The 20,493-nt window shown below is 35.2% G+C and overlaps 3 protein-coding genes across 4 annotated transcripts; 2 read left to right on the forward strand and 1 right to left on the reverse strand.

The window, feature by feature from the left end:
* The first annotated feature begins 7,102 nt into the window (after positions 1-7,102).
* Positions 7,103-10,099, forward strand: LOC141605110 (uncharacterized). 2 transcript variants are annotated; one of them, XM_074423751.1, is made up of 4 exons: positions 7,103-7,471; positions 8,815-8,943; positions 9,358-9,498; positions 10,082-10,099. In XM_074423751.1, exons 1-3 carry the CDS (start codon positions 7,157-7,159, stop codon positions 9,496-9,498), a joined length of 585 nt encoding a protein of 194 aa, XP_074279852.1. In that variant the 5' UTR covers positions 7,103-7,156; the 3' UTR covers positions 10,082-10,099. The 2 variants fall into 2 exon arrangements, with proteins under 2 accessions (XP_074279852.1, XP_074279851.1); XM_074423750.1 differs by lacking the exon at positions 10,082-10,099 and having other exon boundaries at positions 9,358-9,629.
* An 895-nt stretch (positions 10,100-10,994) lies between these two features.
* LOC141605111 (origin of replication complex subunit 5) lies at positions 10,995-15,258 on the forward strand. The gene is made up of 4 exons (XM_074423752.1): positions 10,995-12,679; positions 12,947-13,375; positions 14,013-14,328; positions 14,708-15,258. Exons 1-4 carry the CDS (start codon positions 11,850-11,852, stop codon positions 14,756-14,758), a joined length of 1,626 nt encoding a protein of 541 aa, XP_074279853.1. The 5' UTR covers positions 10,995-11,849; the 3' UTR covers positions 14,759-15,258.
* Positions 15,259-15,667: 409 nt separating this feature from the next.
* On the reverse strand, positions 15,668-20,222 carry LOC141605112 (glycerol-3-phosphate 2-O-acyltransferase 4-like). The gene is made up of 3 exons (XM_074423753.1): positions 19,505-20,222; positions 16,374-16,936; positions 15,668-16,151 (listed from the first exon to the last, which is right to left on the reverse strand). The coding sequence occupies exons 1-3, from the start codon at positions 20,117-20,119 to the stop codon at positions 15,830-15,832; spliced, it is 1,500 nt and encodes a 499-aa protein (XP_074279854.1). The 5' UTR covers positions 20,120-20,222; the 3' UTR covers positions 15,668-15,829.
* Positions 20,223-20,493: the final 271 nt, after the last annotated feature.

Below are 20,493 nucleotides of genomic sequence, written 5' to 3' on the forward strand. Positions count from 1 at the left end.
TGACGATGTCAAGAGGGGGAAGTAGTTTAATTATGCTATGTGTGATCTTCTAACTCTTAGGCTAACGTCCACCTTAATTATGTCTTAGCTTCCATGATTAGATGTTTTACTTTGGCCAAGCATGTTGCATCTTTCGACTACCTTGATCATGTTTATTAATTATGTTTATGTTGAAATTGACCAAAGACCGACTAACCATGGGCTAAGGGGGAATATCACACATGTTTGGAATTGTCATCATCAAAGGGGGAATTTGTTAGAACACATTGGATTGATGATGCCAAGTCCCTTTGTTATTTGATCGTTTGCTCTTAGTTGAAATAATTAGTGAATGAAGCAATCAAATGGACTTTCAACAATAATTCAAGATGATCAAGCTAATCAAGGAAGTCAAGACAATGATATTTTCCAAGCCTTAGTCGACATATGTAAGAGTAAGTGTAACATTCTCATTTAAGTCAAGTAATGGCAAAACCATGCAACGGTACGCTGTACTGTGGTTTCTGGTACTATCATACGGAGGAGGAATTTTCGACCAAATGTTTTTAAGTGTCAAAACTTTGCAAACTTTAAACCTTAAACATTTGAATTTTCAAAAGCTTGAAAATAATCTGAAATTTTGGAGTCACAAGCCCACTTGTCTAAGCCTCTAGATTTGTGCAAACACCTTTTACTAAAATGGCAAAGAAGACTTGTCAAACTTCTAAAGTAAGAAAAGCTTTTTGCCATTTTGGTAAATTGTCACATGTTGAGTGTAGAAGCTTAAGTTTTCTGATTTCTTAAGCCCCAAGCCTATAAGTCTAACACTTACCATCACTCAAAGCTATCATTTTAATATTGGATTTAATTCTTCAAAGTGTACTTACCTAAGACTAAATCCACTATAAATAGAGTGTCTTAGTCACATTTATTTCTTAAGACTTCCAAAGCATATATTGTAAAAACCTTGCAAATCATTTGTGCATTTAAAGCTTTGTTCTTCAAGGATTTGCAAAACGTTTTTCTGATTTTAAGTCTTCAAAATTGTTTTCGAAAAAGCTGTAAAACCTCCAAGTATCGTTCATTTGTCTTTGTGACATGATGAGTTTGTTCCATGATTCTCGTGTTAGATCTTCATTGTAATCTCCATGTTCATTTAAGTGAACTCTTGAGATTCAAGATTCTGTAACACCTTGAGATAGAACCCATAAACTCTTGAAGCGGAGTAGCTTTAAGTTTGAGTGCAACCGGAGTAGGTTGGCGAGTTATTTTCATTGTAAGGGGTTTAGTAAGTTTGAGTAAATTTCTAAACAAGCAATAAAATAACGGTTGGACGTAGGCCTCGGAGTAGAGGCTGAACCAATTTTTAAAATGTCGTTTGTTTGTTCATTTACTTTTACGTTCTTCCACTTTGCTATTTCTCGCATGTACCTAATCAAGTTCTGTGTCACAGTCACCTATACTGTGACATAGAACTGCTGTACCTTCTTGTGAACTTACATTCAATTAAGTTTCTCAAGTCTTGTACTTCTTTATTCTTAGTTTAAAGTAATTAATTAACTAAGTTAAAGATAAAATTTTTAAAAGGTACACCTAATTCACCCCCTCCCCCTCTTAAGTGTTAATCGTTCTTAACTCTTCACACATAGAAAGTTCTAAAGCGGCCACGCAAAATTTGAGCACCAACGGAAGACATTTGGGGGTGCCGGTGTGCCACAAACCAGCATTCGCCGAAAATCGGATTATCGTGAAAAATGTGTTAAAGCTCGTTATTTGAGGCTGAAATCGAACAGGTTAATTCCTGAAATGAGCTCGGACGCGTGATTGAAAAACAGGGAGAAAAAGAAACAGGTCCTGGTCCCACGACCTTCCGAACGGCTGAAATTGAAGTGTATAATACACGGTTTTTCGGGATTCCGGGATCCCGGAACAAAATTCTCCTGAAATCACATAGAAAGTTCCTCGGGTCAGATAAAGCGGCCACGCAAAATTTGAGCACCAACGGAAGACATTTGGGGGTGCCGCTGTGCCACAAACCAGCATTCGCCAAAACTCGGATTATCGTCAAAAATGTGTTAAAGATCGTTATTTGAGGCTGAAATCAAACAGGTTAATTCCTGAAATGAGCTCGGGCGCGTGATTGAAAAACAGGGAGAAAAAGAATTAGGGTCCGGTACGACCTTCCGAACGGCTGAAATTGAGGTGTATAATACACGGTTTTTCGGGATTCCGGGGTCCCGGAACAAAATTCTCCGGAAATCACATAGAAAGTTCCTCGGGTCAGATAAAGCGGCCACACAAAATTTGAGCACCAACGGAAGACATTTGGGGGTGCCGGTGTGCCAGAAACCAGGATTCGCCGAACCTCGTATTATTGTGAAAAATATGTTAATGCTCGTTTAATGCTCTTTATTTGAGGCTGAATCGAATAGGTTAACTCCTGAAATGGCCTCGGACGCGTCATTGAAAACCCGGGAGAAAAAGAAACAGGGTTCGAAACGACCTCCCGAACGGCTCAAATTGAAGTGTATAATACACGGTTTTTCGGGATTCCAGGGTCCCGAAACAAAATTCTCCGGAAATCACGTAGAAAGTTCATCGAGTCAGATAAAGCTTCCACGCAAAATTTGAGTCGCAACGGAAGACATTTGGGGGTGCCGGTATGCCATAAACCAGCGTTCGTCGAACCTCGGATAATTGTGAAAAATGGATTAATGCCCGTCTAATGCTCGTTATTTGAGGCTGAATCGAATAGGTTAACTCCTGAAATGACCTCAGACGCGTGATTGAAAACCGAGATAAAAAGAAACATGGTCCGGTACGACCTCCCGAACGGCTCAAATTGAAGTGTATAATACACGGTTTTTTGGGATTCCAGGGTCCCGGAACAAAATTCTCCGGAAATCACATAGAAAGGTCATCGGGTCAGATAAAGTGGCCACGCAAAATTTGAGTAGCAACGGAAGACATTTGGGGGTGCCGGTATGCCATAAACCAGCGTTCGTCGAACCTCGGATAATTGTGAAAAATGGATTAATGCTCGTTATTTGAGGCTGAATCGAATAGGTTAACTCCTGAAATGACCTCAAACGCGTGATTGAAAAAATGGGAGAAAAAGAAATAGGATCTGGTACGACCTCCCGAACGGCTCAAATTGAAGTGTATAATACACGGTTTTTCGGGATTCGAGGATCCCGGAACAAAATTCTCCGGAAATCACATAGAAAGTTCCTCGGGTCAGAAAAGCGGTCACGCAAAATTTGAGTAGCAACGGAAGACATTTGGGGGTGCCGGTATGTCTTAAACCAGCATTCGTCGAACCTCGGATAATCGTGAAATATGGATTAATGGTCGTTTAATGCTCGTTATTTGAGGCTGAATCGAATAGTTTAACTCCATAAATGACCTCGGACGCGTGATTGAAAAACCGGGAGAAAGAGAAACAGGGTCCCGTACGACTTCCCGAACGGCTCAAATTGAATTGTATAATACACGGTTTTCGGGATTCCAGGGTTTCGGAACAAAATTCTCCGGAAATCACACAGAAAGTTACTCGGGTTAGATAAAGCAGCCACACAAAATTTGAGTAGCAATGGAAGACATTTAGGGAGTGTCGGTATGCCATAAACCATCATTTGTCGAACCTCGGATAATCGTGAAAAATAGATTAAAGCTAGTTATTTGGTCCTGAACTCGAATAGGTTAACTACTGAGATGACGTTAGACAAGTGGTAGAATTACCGGATGAAAAAGAAATAGGGTCCGGTACGACCTCCCGAACGGCTCAAATTGAAGTGTAATACGCGGTTTTCGGAATTCTAGGGTCCCGGAGCAAAATCCTACGGAAATTAAACAACGGGTTACTCGAGTCAGATAAAGCGGCAACATAAAATTTGAGAAGCAACGGAAGATATTAAAAATGTCTGATTTTACATCATTATAGAAAATTTCGTTTGAGGGTCTCGGTTTTACGGAAAATTTTCAAATGTCTAATCTTTCAATTTTAACACCATGAATGTCTTAGTAATGATAAATGAAGAAAATATTGTAAATGGAGTATGACCATCAGATGTACTTATGTTGATTTATACCATCCAAAAATCGGGTTTTCGTTTGAGGGTCTCGGTTTTATGAAATTTTCTAATGTCTAATGTTGCAATTTTAACTGCATGAATGTCTTAATAATGATAAATGAATAAAATATTGTAAAAGGAGTTTGACCATCTGATGAACGCATGTTGATTTATGCCCTCCGAAATTCGGGATTTCGTTTGAAGGTCCTGGTTTTACTGAAAATTTTAAAATGTCTAATATTTCAATTTTAACTCCATGAATGTCTTAGTAATGATAAATGAAGAAAATATTGTAAATGGAGTATGACCATCAGATGCACGTATCTTGATTTATGTCTTCCAAAAATCGGGATTTCGTTTGAGGGTCTCGGTTTTACGGAAAATTTTCAAATGTCTAACATTTCAACTTTACCTCCATGAATGTTTTAGTAATGATAAATGAAGAAAATATTGTAAATGGAGTATGACCATCAGATGCACATATGTTGATTTATGCCTTCCGACAGTCAGGATTTCGTCTGAGGGTCTTGGTTTTAGGAAATTATCAAATGTCTAATCTTGCCATTTAAACTCTATTAATGTTTTAATAATGATAAATAAAACAAATATTGTAAATGGAGTATGAGCATCAGATGCACGTATGTCGATTTATGCCTTATGAAATTCGGGATTTCGTTTGAGGGTCTCGGTTTTTGGAAATTGTCAAATATCTAATATTAAAATTTTAACTACATGAATGTCTTATCAATGATAAATGAAGAAAATAATGTAAATGGAATATGACCATTAGATGAACGTATGTTGATTCATGCCCTCCGAAAGTCGGGATTTCGTTTGAGGGTCTTGGTTTTATGGAAAATTTTCAAATGTCTAATCTTACAATTTTAACTCTATGAATTTCTTAGTAATGATAAATTAAGAAAATATTGTAAAGGGAATATGACCATCAGATGAACGTATGTTAATTTATGCCTTCTGAAAGTCGGAATTTCGTTTGAAGGTCTGGGTTTTAGAAAATTTTCAAATGTCTAATCTTGCAATTTTAACTGCATGAATATCTTATTAATTAAAAATGAAGAAAATATTGTAATGGTTTATGACCATCAGATGAACGTATGTTGACTGATGCCCTCCGAAAGTCGTGATTTTGTTTGAGGGTCTCGGTTTTACTGAAAATTTGCAAATGGCTAAGCTTGTAATTTATCTCCATGAATGTCTTTAGTAGTGATAAATGAAGAAAATAGTACAATTTACAATGATGCAAATGCATACATTAGTGTAGCAATTGGTCGGCCACTAGCTTTGTTGAATTTTCATTTATCGTGAATTGTTAAACATATTACATTAAAAATAATCAATGTTGTAGGTTAATGCAAAACGATGTAAATTAGAGAGAGGGATTTATTGAAAGCTTTCGACCCAACAATTTGAAACTTCATTGAAAGCTTTCGACCCCCATTCACTGTTTTTACCATCGCCTGGTACGTCTCGAATCGAAAGGTTTATTAGGTGGTCACCACCTCCTTTTGGCTGGGTTCTACTAAGCACTGATGGAGCTTCACAAGGCAATCCAGGTCCGGCTGGTTGTGGCGGTATAATTCGAGACGATACCGGTAACTTTATTACTGCCTTTGCCTTTTCATGTGGAATTTGTACTTCGATGCGGGCCGAAATGCGTGCGGTAGTAGAAGGCCTAACTCGGGCTCGAAATCTAGGCTTCACCAAAGTCCTTGTTAACATGGACAATTTGCCATGTACCAAGCTTATTAACGAAGATGGTCTTATCAGTGGAAGCCTACGCCCACTGGTTTTAAGGTGCAAGGAGCTGGTAAGTTTGTCGGGTTGGACTGTCAAAGTCGAGCATGTGTTTCGAGAAGCCAATCGCGCAGCAGATTGGCTCGCTAATGCTGGGGTGCACTCTTCGACCTCCTCTACAGTGTTTGATTCACCGCCCTCTGAGCTTCGTACAATTCTTCGTGAAGATGTGCTAGGAGTAGCCTTTCCTCGTCTAGTTTTGTCCTAGTTTTCTTTTGTTTTTTCGGGGCCTAGCCTCTCATATGTACCAAAAAAAAAAAAAAAAAGAGAGAGGGATTTGGGATTAGACGGAAGTTTGAAATTAGAGAGAAGTTAGAGAGGGAAAATGGGAGGAGAAATGAGAGGGGTATAATTGTCAACAGTATATTACGATGAGTAAAATGTGTACTGCGAAAATCAGTACCCTTATTATTATTATTATTATTATTATTATTATTATTATTATTATTATTATTATTATTATTATTATTATTATTATTATTTAGTTACGTAATTTTAAATTCTTAAACTATCCTTTTTCTACTAATTACTTTGAAATATAAATAGAAGAGGGAAATGAAACCCCGATGACGCCCAATTTAAGTGCCACCTGGTAGCGCCATCTCATTTTCCTTTCCTAAAATAGGTCTGGGTATTTTTATTATATACTATATGTATGCACATAGTAGGTTATATACATTTTATATTCAATATTTCACTTTTTGTAAAAATTTATCTCCAATCTTTTTATAATAAACAAATTCTTTATTAATGATAAAATTAATTGACTTTTTATTATAAAAAGTTGCGGCAAAAAAAATATATTATTAGTAAACATTTGTAAAATAACATTATTAATTTCTCGGTTTAAAAAAAAAACCTTTTAAAAAAAATATTCATTTCATTACTTTTCACAATTTAAATTTTTATTTTTCAAATCAAAGTAAAATGATGAGAAAATGAAAAATAAACGAATTGTCAATTTAAATTCCATAAATAATAAACTAAAAAGTATTCCCTCCGTCCCGATCAATTGCTGTCCTTTGGTTTTGACCAATAACTAAATGACAAGTGGAACAAATTGAATGATAATGATCAAATTACTCACCAAGTTCATTCTTAAAATAGAAAGAACAACAAATGACTGAGACTCCAAAAAAATGGAAAAGGAGAATAAATGACCGGAATAGATTGAGTAAAATTCTATAAATACCGTATATATATTGCACGGGATATGCACGGGTATATACTAAGTTGGGTTTTAATGGCGAGCAAATTTCACAAGTCACCCAAGGCACACAAAAAGAAGCATGATGAACCAAACCCATCAAACACTCTTTCTACTCCTAACTCTACTACTCCTTATCCACCAAACCACCGTTCAATTCAGCAATGCCGGCAAAATCCACATCACTGACGACCTCGACGACGTCGTTGACGACGAAGAAGACGATGATTGGATTAATTGGGGCAAGAAGAAACCAAGCCCATCACCACAACCCGAATTCAACCCATCTGATTTAGACTCTATGGACCCGGCTCAGATCCAAGCTGAGATGTCTAAGTTTCAAACTGGACCCGGTTTCGGGTTCGTTAAGCTTAGATTAGGCGTTCAAAGAACCCAGGTAATCTTAATTTTTTATTGGGTTTTAATCATACTATTATTTGTGAATTATGTTTGTTATGGTTTATTTATGGTTAATTTGGATCAATGGAATATGTTCTGTACTTGTAAGAGACGGTTTCTCATTAAGTTATTTCGTAGCCTGTATGTGTTTTCTGTAACCCTTCTATGGTGAATTGGTGATCTTGGCTCAAATAACTCTTAGTTTGATCAGGATATATCCGTCTATAGCTAAAGACGGGTCAAATAGGTTGAAAATGGTGACATTTTTGGCCCCCCTACCCCACTTGTTGTTTGCCCTATTAGGAATGTGGTATTTTATTTGGGCCGTCTTTAGTTATAGATATATATGTGCCGTCTATAATGAGATTTTGTGTAGTTTGATACCTATTTTCATGATGATCGTAGCCATTTTATCGTAAACATTTCATCTTAGTAAGTTCACCATTTTACTCCAATTCATGGATTATACAACCAGTTGTACTAGTTATACGATATAGAATTCGAGCTTTGTAATAAAGTATCCGAGCTTTATTAGAAAGTATTGAATTCATCCAATTACACATTAAAAATATGAACTTTGAATTAGCTCAGTAAAAAAAATACATATAAGCTCGGATTCTTATACCTTGGTTTTACAATGCTCTATATACAACTGGATGATCCTATTTGTGATTTTACTCCTATATCATTAATACCTGTTGTGTTACTTTTGACACAAATTTTACTTTAAATTTAAATTGTAATTTGATCGCACAATAAGTTTATTGTGAGACGGTCTCTTAGGAGACTTACAGTAATTTGGTTTAGGTTGGGATGCCAGTTTGTGATTTGATAATGGTCAGTTTGGAATTTTGGATTAGTGGAATTGTTGGTGAGTTTGTTGATGAGAAAGATCATATCTTTGGTTTATGAAAGTGGTATTCCGTAGTTTTGTCTCGGTTGGCATGCAATTCTCGGTTCTGTACATAGAGATTGATGTTGTTGTCATGTGCAAGTCTATTGGCGAAGTAGTCAACTTGGGCAAAAGATGATTAATTTGGTGATGTAGGAGCACAATTTAGATTTCGAGTATAGTGTATGATTCAAAGAATGAGAAAATGTTAGCTGTTAATTGACTTTAAATGAATGATGCACTGATCCTTCCCTGTATCTGACATTGAACATGTAAAGATTCTTCGTTTAAGTTAGTGTTTGTTTATTGAAAAGGTGTAAAAGAAAAACAATCAAGCAATCACATCTATTTATGCTATTTATGTTATACTCGTACCAATCTTTCGTTTTATAAGTTGATGGATTGTAGCTTGTACTAAAGCTCAACATTTTTGGAATTGAATTACTCAGGATGAAGTTTCTGAGACGGCAATGAAATGGACTAAAGTTCTGAAAACGGGAGGTTTAGAGGTGAAGTTCATGGGGGTGGATCTCAGTACCGTTATGTTCACTATGGAGGCAGGGCAGGACATTGATGAGGTATGATATGAATATTGTTTCCGAATTCACGTTTCATAATTCAGATTTGAACATTTTATTAAGGAATTTGCTCACTTGGATCTAAACATATATTGTTTCATTCTTATGTCTTAGAATTTCCGGGTATTTTGCTTTTGGTTAAGTGGAGGTGGAGAGCCTTATAATTTCAGTTTCTCATGGGAACTTAAGACTCGCTGTTCTTTGGTTTTGGAATATGATAAGAGTAAAGGGAAATGATTAAGTTCGTGTAATAGCATGGGCCATGTATTTCACGACACATCTTTTAGGGCACCGGAATAATGCTTTGTTTAGAATAAAAAAAGTCTTATGCCAATGTGATGGAATTTAATGGAAATGAATAGAATTAGGGCATCTTTTAATCAGAGGCGTTGAGAATTTTGATTGTCTTTCCAGGTGAAGGAGTTCATATTGGAGCAGAAAGACGCATATGAAGTCAAAATAGGAAACAATGCTTACCGCAGACCAGGAGATCCTCCCCTAGAGGAGGTCATTGAAACGCTGCGTAGAGAGAAAGATAATAAAGATGAACTTTAGGTGCAAATCCTAACTTGTAGTTTATTCACTAATGTCTTTTGTGGAAGTTATCATCTTATATAACAAAGTAACGAATTAGAAATGTTATTGTTCTTCTTAGTAACGAATTAGAATTGTTTAGATTTGTCTTCTTTCCCTGCTGTGTTCTTGTTTCTTTGTCCCTATCAATGTGTCTTGGCTATTGGCTTGTGCGAGCGCAGCACTCTTACAAGGCATAATCGGGAAGGGGCCATTTTTTTTTTTTTTTTTTTTTTTTTTGTTTTGTGAATGTGATATGCTAATACAGGGAACTGATCTGGTCCTGGTGATGTGCTTCTCAGCATCAAAAATCATATTTTGATAACTGTCCGGTTTAAAAATTTATGCGACAGCATTAATGTATACGGTGCCTTGTATGATCACATTTTCCGTTTGGTTTCTGTATATTTTGGCCACATTTCTGCGTTGCATATGGTGGACAGATATAATTTCACTAATTTCAGTTACTTTTCTTGAAGTTGAACATTTATTTGTCAGGAAAACTGGGTTTTCATTAAGTTCTCTTTTTTTTTTATTCCCCCTATATACTGAAATGTTCTTTCAGAAACCGGAAAAGATCATATCGCGTGTGAAAGATGTAATTATTGGTGGGAATCGTCATGGCACCTATGTTACTCTGCTTAAGCTGAGTGTTAAGATAAGATGATGATGAGAATTCATGTGAATGTTGACATGAGACTTTGGTAGCCTTGCAACCATGCTAGATTTTTGCCGGAGAATGACAACTCAGACGATGTGATGACTCAAGACAGTTTTCTTATGACAGGAGCTGCAAATAGCTTTATACTGTAATGACTCTTTTCGACTATGGTTATGATTCCCTTTGTTCGACCTACTTATAGAGAGCTGGGAACGATATGAAACTCGCTTGATTTCGGAAGTAGGAGAATGTACTTGTAGAACTTGGTGCAACTACAAGGATGGCAAGATTCCCTTTGTTCGACTTACTTATTTCGAGTTTGAATGAGCCTTATTATTCAGTTAAATTAAACTCCATTCAATACACCATAAATGTGATATTATAATGACCTATAAGTTATGAGTGATGGAGTGTCGAAAACATGGCAAGATGTACATCAGCACATGCTGTATTGACCTGATTTGAATCCTAGGAACATCATCTCTAATGACTTACCAGCTAAACTAACTGATATCTACTATAATATTATTTTGACAAAATACCTTTTTATAGCTACGTTTCTTTTACATATTATTGAGATCAATTTTATACAATATTAGTGTCAAACAGTTTTATAAGAGACAAAATTGATTAAAAAATGTTTAAATACAAATTAAATACAAATAATGAAACAAATTTACATATTTCCATTTAACAATCCAAAAACGATAAAATCACATGTTAAACTTTATTTTTCTTATGTGGTTTTGTAGGTGATCAGTTTATCACGTATTCACGTATACCCCGATTATAGCTACTACACACGGGAGTAGCTGCTGCGTATTCCCTTGTCAAAAAAAAAAAAAAAAAAAAAAAATCACTTACCTTGCATTGTGTTCTATTAATTTTGGCGCCAAAAACCGAAGTACTAAAATTTAATAAACCTCACAATAATGAATTAACCGCAAATTCTTTCTTTAATTCTCTTCATACTCACCAGTTATCGCCGACGGTAAATTAATTCACCCTTTTCCTGCTACAATTACATCTCTCTATAGTTACGGTAATTATCAAGGTATTCTTGTAAAACCCTAATTTATCCCCCAATTTTGCACTCTCTTTTCATACTAATTTCCCCCTTTTAGCGGTAGTGAAGGCTTATTATCTTCAATCAATAAGCATTCCTTCTAATTTACCATGTTTATTCAATGCTGTAATCACTGTATCCTTATTATCTTCAATATAGTTTGCTAATCTTGTGTAAAGTTGCAATCTTTGAGCATTTTACTTGATTTTTAGCACTATATAGGAACTGGGTATTTTACTGGTGAATTAGGGTTTATGTTTGATTATATGAGATTTGATAATCTTGTATAAAGTTGCAATCTTTGACCTGGTTTTTAGCACAATTAAGGAACTGGGTATTTTAATGATGAATTAGGGTTTATGTTTGATTATATAAGACTTGATAATCTTGCATAAAGTGGCAATCTTTGAGCCATTCTTATGGTTTTTGGCCCAATTAAGGAACTGGGTATTTGAGTGTTGAGTTGGGGTTTTTGTTTGATTATATAGGAGAGATTAATATAACCTTATATAAAGTTGCAATCTTTGAGCATTTTTCGTGGTTTTGTCACAATTAAGGAACTGGGTATTTTACTGGTGAATTAGGGTTTTTGATTGATTGTATAATATGGGTGAAGAAGAAAATCAAGGGTTAGCGCGAAGAACAACGAGGTCTTTAGCATCAAACAGTAATTTGGAAGTACCAAGGAAGAATATTTCTCATGTACCAACAATAAATGACCTTATATATGGTGTTGATGTTGAGTCTTTAAGCTTGGATGAACTTATATCTCGATTTCCCTGTCGAAATACTCAGATTTCTGATGTTTTAGCTCACTTGGGTCCATTAAATTCCCCCATGCTTCCCCTATTTATATATGGTGGCGCTTCCACGGGGAAAACCAGCATTGTACTTGAGACTTTTAGGTATCTTAAACGACCCTTCATTTACTCGAGCTGTCGTACGTGTTATAGTCCTAGGATATTGTTTGAGTCGATATTGAATCAGTTGGCATTTCATAAGCGGGAAGAGGAGAATTGTTACGCTAGCTCTAAGAAATGTGATAAACCCTCTGATTTTGCCAATTATCTTCGAGAGGGGTTGATGAATGTGCTGGAAATTTTGAAAGGGAAGTCTGGAAAATTGAGTTCAAAGAAGTTGAGTTCAGAACATGATAGTGGCAAAATGATTTACTTGATTATCGATAACTTGGAGCTCGTTCGAGAGTGGGATAAAAGTTCAACCATTTTGCCTTTTCTTTTTGGTCTCTACCGTACTCTCGGGTTGCCTGAAGTTAGTATTATCTTCATCAGTAAAGCCTCCCCTGATACTTACTACTCAGGTTCTGGTTATATTGAGCCTATACCTTTATATTTTCCGGGATATACAGAGAGAGATCTTCGTGAAATCTTCCTGCAGAAAGAAGAGAACCGGGAGCTGTATTCCTATTTTCTTGAGTAAGGATATCAATATGTCTCAAATTGCTTCTTAATATTTTACTATTGTTCAAGTGCTAGCAAGTGATAATAAGAACAACGAATATTGTATACGGCGGTTTCTCATGTGAGACTAACCTGAGTCCTTATTCCTCATGTAGTTATAGGGCTAATGGGTTGGTCACACATGTGACATTGTCTATACAGGTTCTTGTGTTTTAACATTATGATAAATTTAATATCTAGCGCCTGACTGTAATGATTTGTGCTTCTGTTTCCTGTATGCAGTATTGTACTGAAGATCTTTCTCAAAGTGACCAGACGGGTTGATGAATTATCTATCTCCTTCCGTCCACTATATGAGAAATATAGTCAGCCATTGAATGAACAAGGTTCAAACTTTGGTTGGGATACAAAACAGAAACGGGAAGAATCAAAGAGGAGATTGTATAGCCATCTTGAGCCACATATTGGTCCTTTTCTCAATGAAGTATTTAGGGTATCATCCTTTGATGATGAAACAAAAGCTGACAAAGCCAAGGGGAGAACCATTTCCAAGAAATCGGGAGCTCATTTTGAAGAACTGGATTTTAATATGTCTACTTCTGCAAAGTATCTTCTCATTTCAGCTTTTCTTGCCTCAAGAAATCCTGCTACACTCGATGCATCGCTTTTTGATTCTACTGGTGGTATTGATAACCGTAAGAGGAAGAGAAAGTAAGTTTCTTGGATTTCATGATGGTAGTTACTGACTTGTTGCATGATGACTTGTTTCCTGTTAATCACACTTTATATTAGTTTCTGGCAGTTGGTACCGTACACATTAATATGACTGAAATAGTCTTTGGTACGACAGAGTGCTAGTTTTGAACATGCTTGTATGCGAAATTGAAATAGAATATGGCTTGGTTGTCTGCATTGCTGATCTTCACTTTGTTGACTTGCTGAAAGAGGTAGAATTCATGCTGCTTTTTAGTGTCACGAAGAGGCAGTCTCCTCTTGATTCCCCTACCAAACATTTTAACTAAATGATGTGTACATCTAGAGTTGTTAAGTCAATAATTATACGTATTTGTACCGCATAATTTTTATATCTTGAGTATCACCTATCTAGTTATTTAGGTTCAAAATTACTCTATACATTAATGTTTCGAGATTTTATCAGTATTTTTATAGGGTTAAATAGGCTGATTTATGCTTAGTTTTATTATGTGTCGACCCCAATTAAATTAGCCCTGAAATCAAAATGTCAACCTAACTTTGTTAATTAATGGCTATTTAGTCTCCTTGGACTCTGCCAAATTCATCCTGCACTGGTACTTTGCTTAGATCAGCTGTATTTGTTGTTGTTTAGGAGTTGTGATAAATCATTGGAGAAGAGGGAACAAGAGGAGCAAGAATTACTCATGAAGGGTCCCGGAACTTTTCCCTTAGAAAGATTGTTGGCCATCTTCCAGTGCCTTACATCTTTTGCAGACATTTCTGTTGACGATGACGTACCAGATGGTGATCTGCCTGAAAAAAAAGCAGATCAGAGTGACCTGACACATAATGTTCTTTTGCAAGTCTCCAGTCTTTGTAATGCCAATTTTATAACCAAGGGAGGGAGTTGCCCTTTAGAAGGTTCAACTCGTTACAAATCTACAATTTCCGAAGACTTGGCTCTGAAGGTGATTTCAAGCTTGTTGGCATTGAGTTTTCTTATTCCATTTTTTTTTCTGATGAACCCGAAAGCACATTCTAATATTCTATGGTGGTGGATAATGGTAGTATTGAGCAAAATGACTCATTAACTTGACTCTGCTTCTGTTCATTGTCAAGTAACAGTCAATCGATGAAATTCTCAACCTTTTTGGTGTCAAAAACACGGGTATGGCACTGGGGTAATGTTGTAGGAAAGGGCTTCTGCATGCGATCTATTGTACATAGAACTTCAATATCTGTAACTAGGCTGAGAGCACATCTGCAGTTTTTTTTTTTGTTTTGCTTTTCCGCTGCACTTGGTGTATTTTGACCTCTCACTATTTATTTTCACACACCTACTTGCAGGTTGCAAGGAGCCTGAAATTTCCCCTTTCAAGGTACTTATATAGACGATGATTTTGAAGCGTTTGGAAGTGATTCATCAATATGGATACATGCTACAAATCGAAGAGCAGATTATTGGTTGATGACGTCAGATTCACTTCTTCATCGGATGACCTTTGAGACACTCAAGTTTCTTTTCGTGTAATCAGTTATATGAAACTCTTATGCTATGTTACTCGGACTCTGTTCGAGGCATCCATCCAACATGTGTACACTTCTAAGCGTTAGGGCTCAGCTACTTTTGTTGAAACTCCTGTTTTTGGCATGCAATGAGTCCATATGTCATACTATGTCAGAGTATCGAACATGGATACGTCATACATCAGGTCATAAGAAGATGAAGAGTCGGTCGTAACGTTACTGTTATGACTAGTTTGAATTGAGAGTATATTTTAGCCTTATGAGTGGAATGCCAAGTCTCTGATCTGCAGGTATGTTCTAGTGTCTTGTTCCCTACTGTACTCATATTTGTCTTCCGGATAATCCTTGATCAAAATGGCATCTTAGTTTTGTTAGACTTGCTTCTGTTTCGAGTAGATATAACTCGTATGATACTATGATCTATCATTGGTCATCCAACAATTTGTTCATCCTTCATTACAATTGCATCTTGTTATTTGCGCCATTCATGTGGATTTATTTTTGCATTGTTTCACTTGATTCACTAATTTTCGACTTTGATATAGTATCAAAGTTTTCGGATTTGACTGTGCATCTAGTGATTTTTACTTGCAATCTCCATGCTCGCATGCTTCTATCTTTAACACTTGTGTCGGCGAATGTGTTTGTTATTCAGAACTGCTCTGATTTAAATATTTGTGATTGCAGAAAAACAGTCTGAATTATAAGTTGTCATATATTAAAAATTACAACAATCTTAATACCAAATCGAAAAATAACCCAAGAAAACAAAAGTGAAGATTATTTAAAGGCTACCAATTTGCAACCTATATTTGCAATAAATACCAGTTTATAATTTCATCCCAAAGTACGGCTCAACCAAAAAGCAAAAGCCATAGTAATAATTTTTTCGAAAAAAAAAACAATAATAATAAAATAAAACCATAATATAAATCAACAAATTTAAGTTGATTTCTTAGCAGCATGTATGGACTCAACCTTGCCATCGTTGCCACCGAGCAGCATATACTTGTCCTTCCGTGTTAACTGGGTGCACTCAAACCCTAACACCCCGGCCAACACTTTCTGCACATGGTTCGCCACCTCAATTGGTGTTTTACCGCCTTCTTGACATGTCATCTCTGCTGGTAACTTGTCAAGAAAAGTCACCTCGTATGTGGGTCTTGGGTTCATGAAGAAGAAATACGGATCCCAGAATTTCACCCCGCGGACTGTTGTTCCGTGGAACATGTTCTGTCTACAGTTTATTGCCACCGGAACAATCCTGTTCACAAATCAAAGCTATACTCTTGAGAATTTCATTTCAATTTCAATTTTTTTTTTTTTTTTTTTTTTTTTTTTTTTTTTTTTTTTTGCAACAAATAGCATAGCTTACAAAATCCTGAGTTAAAACTGGAAATTCAGTTCATTTTTATATGAGACGGTCTCATGATAGGTTTATCGTCTTTCCAGTACTGATAATAAGAAGCGGAGAGTAATTAATTACCTGTCACTGAGCTCAGCAAAGAGAGCACTGAACCTGAGCAAAAAGGGTTCACGGCAAGTCGTCCCCTCGGGACAAACGACCAAATCGCCCTTCTTAAGCAACTCCTTAATCATAGCAGCATCAGCAGCGCGGTCCCTAGTCAAAGCAACAGCCGGGATTGGAGATATAAACCTCGAGAGCTTTGAAACACTGTAGGTAACACACGCAGGCTTCCTTCCTAACGCCACTGCGATCTCTATAGGGTCAAGGGCAGTACGGTGATTGCACACATATAAGTTCCCGGGAGTTCCTGGGGATGGTGCTGGTGGTGGTGTTCCGCGTACTACTAGGTTAATTCCCATTAACGGGTATGTATATTGCACAATGCGTTCTGGGAGGGGTAAATTGAAGTAGACCCTGATTAGCGATAATATGAACCCGAATGGCAACCAAATGTAGGTGATTAAGATGTTGAGTGGCTCTGGTCGTTGTACTAGCCGTCCGTCATGGAAGATTATTCGTGATTTTAGACGGTCTAGTGGTAGTGGTTTCGCGTCCTTGTCTTGGTGCACCATGTACGCTTCCTGTGTTTTACATGCATGGATTATACATTAATTAAATCGATATAATTATTTGAAATGTCTTAACTTTATTTACCAAATAGTTAAGAATTTTTTCCCTTTTTTTTTTTTACGGATTTAGTAATTTGTCGATATAATCGACGTATACTCGAAAAGGATGGATCAGACGTACAAATAATTTACTGAAACCTACCCATAAATCATAATAAGCATAAATTGACAAACATTACATGCAAAGCCCATATTAAAAATATGTGAAGGTGGTTTACATGTCGAATTAATTATAATAAATGTAATAATAATAAAATAGTAATTGTTGTGAAAGACGGTCTCACGTTATAGGACGGTCCACTTATATAAAAATTACTATTTAATTGAACAATAAATGGATGAATTTTTATAAAAAAGAATCATCTTATAATGTAAAACCGTCTTATTCTAAAATTTGTATAGTTGGGTCGTCCAACAACAAAAGATGGCCATTTAATAACCGGCAACATGAGGCAGTTGATTATAAATAGTGTGGACCCGAAACATATGCATATTGCTCACCTAATTTTCTGTCTACAATTAATCCAATTTATTAAGCTTTCAAGACTTTGAAAGGGAATATACAACGTAAATGTCTACCTACATTCTTTTGTTACTTTGATCATTCCTCACAATTTTAGGAATAATATGTAATCAGTCATTTCGGTGATCAATAACTTACTTATTAGTCTAAGCGTACAATGTTTCGGAATTAAAATTATGATATAATCTAAAAACTATCAGAAATCAGTGATAGAGCCAAAATTTATCGTTATGGGAGGCGGAATAAACCGAATTTTTTCCCATTGTTCTAGAAGAGTGACTAAATGATTGTTATGATTTTTTTTGGGTGACTATTGTTGTGACTCTCGTGAGAAAGAAATGACAAGAAAAAATCTTACAAGTCTTAAATTCCCTAACTTTTCGGTACACCAACCAACATATGTATTGATGAAGCACAAGCAATCCTTTTTTCATTTCAAAATTTACATGATAAATTGATTAAAAAAGGCAAACATACAAGAGACCCAAGTTTCTTACTATTAGCATTGAAAAATCAAACATAATTAAATTGAACTGAACTTAATTTTAACTAAATAGTAAAAGTAAATTGAACTGATCTGATCGAATATGGACTGAACGAAAATAATTAAGCGTACAATTGTTTACTTTTAATCATGATATGTTGGCTAATGGCTAGTCCAAAAGTACTCCGTATTGATTTAATATGAGCTGAACGGAACTGGAATGGAAGCACACTGCGCTATGGGTATGGGTTGACCGCTATGAAGTCAATAAATATGCACAACTGGAGTATAAATGAAATTAAACTACTAGTATTATAATTCTGAAACATAAGCAATAAATATGTACAACTGGAGTATAAATGAAATTAAATGCCACTAAATATTTAAAAAATTAAAATTATCAGTCAACTATTTAAATGTTAATAAGGGTAATGCTAATAGGCATTAAATACCTTCTAATTTGGGTATTAATTTAGTAATTAAGAATTAAATTATACATTAACCAATACAATTAATACATATACTAGTTTAGCTCCCGCGCAATGTATACACGGTATATATAGAATTTTACTCTTTTTTTTAGTATATTATACTTATATATGAAATATAAATTAGCTAATTTTTTTTTTTTTTACGTTTCTTATCGTTATATTATGATTTGAAAAATCAAAGTTTAAATCGTATTAATCATGAAATGAGTATTTCAATGAAAGTTTTTCCTATTACCGAGAGATTAATGAAGTTATTTTATAAAATTTTACTGATAATATATTTTTAGCCGCAAATTTTTATCATGGAAAAGCAATGAATTTTTTCGTATGATTCTTTAAACAAAAAAAAGGAATTTCTTTTTATATCATAAAAAGATTGGAGATAATTTTGTATAGAATGTAAAATATTAAATGACATAAATATATAAATTTGAAAGATTATGTGTATTATAATGCACCATACTTATAGAATATGCTAAAAATAACTAAACTTTATATTAGGAAATATGTTTAGGCGGGAAAATTTGGAGCTTCGCCTACTCATTTAGTAAATAGGGGATTAAGAACTTATTTCCTCTTTTGATTTCTTAAATACAACCCAGGGTTGTATTTATCATTACCCTTTTAATAATCTTAATTCTAGTCTTTTTTTAAAAAAAAATATTAATCAATAATCACACAAACCAAATAACAAAGTTTGATCATAAACGTCAAATACATGCATGATATACTCATGTAACACTCAATGCAACATGCAACGTACGTGATCAAACATAACTAAACAATCTAAACACGCTACTACACTAGGATCATTAATAGAAGCTACTCACTCCAACTCAACAAATTATTTACGTTTTTTTTATTTTATGAGCAATATTTTAATCAAATATAAGCAATTTGTTAAGTTAAAGGATATATATTTTCCTGAATATATCGTTTTTATTTTTCAAAAAAGTAGCTTTAACATTGGTTAACATAATAAAGACAAAACAGATAGCTACTACTAATACAGTAATACGTACCTTACAAAGAGCCATAAAATCATGGTCGGAAGTCCGATCACCTAAACCAACATCCGGCAAATCATCCCCAAACTCCGCCAAAATCGCCTTCCGCTTCATACCCGAAACCAAAACACCATCACCCGTCACAAACCCGGTAACCCGTCTAGTCTTAGGATCAACCTCAAGATGTGTCCCTAACACCTTATCACCACCTAAATAATCCTTAATAAAAGGCTCAACCATATTTATTGGATTCGCCGTAACCACTACTTTTTTACCAACACATTTATCGAACATTTCGAAACTCTCTCTTCTCACGTCCGCTGCGTAAAACCTCGGTAACACGGCCCGAGCAGCGAGCTCTATGTCACGTAATTTTAAACCCCTAAAGGATACGAATATCATGGTTTTTATCGCTAGCGACTCGGAAATAAATAAATATGATATTATTATAAATGGGAGTGATAATAGTAAGATAAATCCTCTGAATAAACTTCCTGCTTCAATTGCTACTAAGAAAAAATATGGAAGTGATGAATTTGATCTTAGTAATGTTCCATCTAAATCTGCTGCTATTGTTTTGTAGGATTTTTCTTCTAATTTGCATTCTGATATTGGAGGAAATTTTGGCATTTTTAATTTTGTTTTTTTTTTAAGAAAAAAAAATTAAAACTTTTGTATGGAATTTTATATTTTTATTTTTTATGGTATAGTATGGTATGGAATGAGCTATGAAGTGAATGATGTTTTGGGGTGGTATATTTATAAGGAGGGTTATGAAGGATATTGATAGGATGGTAAGGTTTGACTTTATGAGAAATACAAATAAAATAATACAGTATTAGTATGGATCCTGCGCATACATGCACAGTATTTATAGATGCTTTAGTTTATAATCTATTATTTATAAATCGGTTTTTCTATCCTATGCCCACTAGGCATAGGATAAGAAACCCAAAAGGAAAAGAATTAATGATGTTTTTCTTATAAAGTGATAGGATATTGCA

Source organism: Silene latifolia, chromosome 10, assembly GCF_048544455.1.
Source record: "Silene latifolia isolate original U9 population chromosome 10, ASM4854445v1, whole genome shotgun sequence".
NCBI lineage: Eukaryota > Viridiplantae > Streptophyta > Magnoliopsida > Caryophyllales > Caryophyllaceae > Silene > Silene latifolia.

Excerpts from the sequence above, each read along its gene's own strand:
- LOC141605110 (XM_074423751.1), top strand. The coding sequence starts at position 7,157 with ATGATGAACCAAACCCATCAAACACTCTTTCTACTCCTAACTCTACTA. Across the intron at positions 7,472-8,814 it reads TAGGCGTTCAAAGAACCCAG|GATGAAGTTTCTGAGACGGC; the intron begins GTAATCTTAATT and ends TGAATTACTCAG. Across the intron at positions 8,944-9,357 it reads CAGGGCAGGACATTGATGAG|GTGAAGGAGTTCATATTGGA; the intron begins GTATGATATGAA and ends TTGTCTTTCCAG.
- LOC141605111 (XM_074423752.1), top strand. The coding sequence starts at position 11,850 with ATGGGTGAAGAAGAAAATCAAGGGTTAGCGCGAAGAACAACGAGGTCT. Across the intron at positions 12,680-12,946 it reads CTGTATTCCTATTTTCTTGA|TATTGTACTGAAGATCTTTC; the intron begins GTAAGGATATCA and ends TCCTGTATGCAG. Across the intron at positions 13,376-14,012 it reads AACCGTAAGAGGAAGAGAAA|GAGTTGTGATAAATCATTGG; the intron begins GTAAGTTTCTTG and ends GTTGTTGTTTAG.
- LOC141605112 (XM_074423753.1), bottom strand. The coding sequence starts at position 20,119 with ATGCCAAAATTTCCTCCAATATCAGAATGCAAATTAGAAGAAAAATCC. Across the intron at positions 16,937-19,504 it reads ATTTTATGGCTCTTTGTAAG|GAAGCGTACATGGTGCACCA; the intron begins GTACGTATTACT and ends TGTAAAACACAG. Across the intron at positions 16,152-16,373 it reads TTTGCTGAGCTCAGTGACAG|GATTGTTCCGGTGGCAATAA; the intron begins GTAATTAATTAC and ends ATTTGTGAACAG.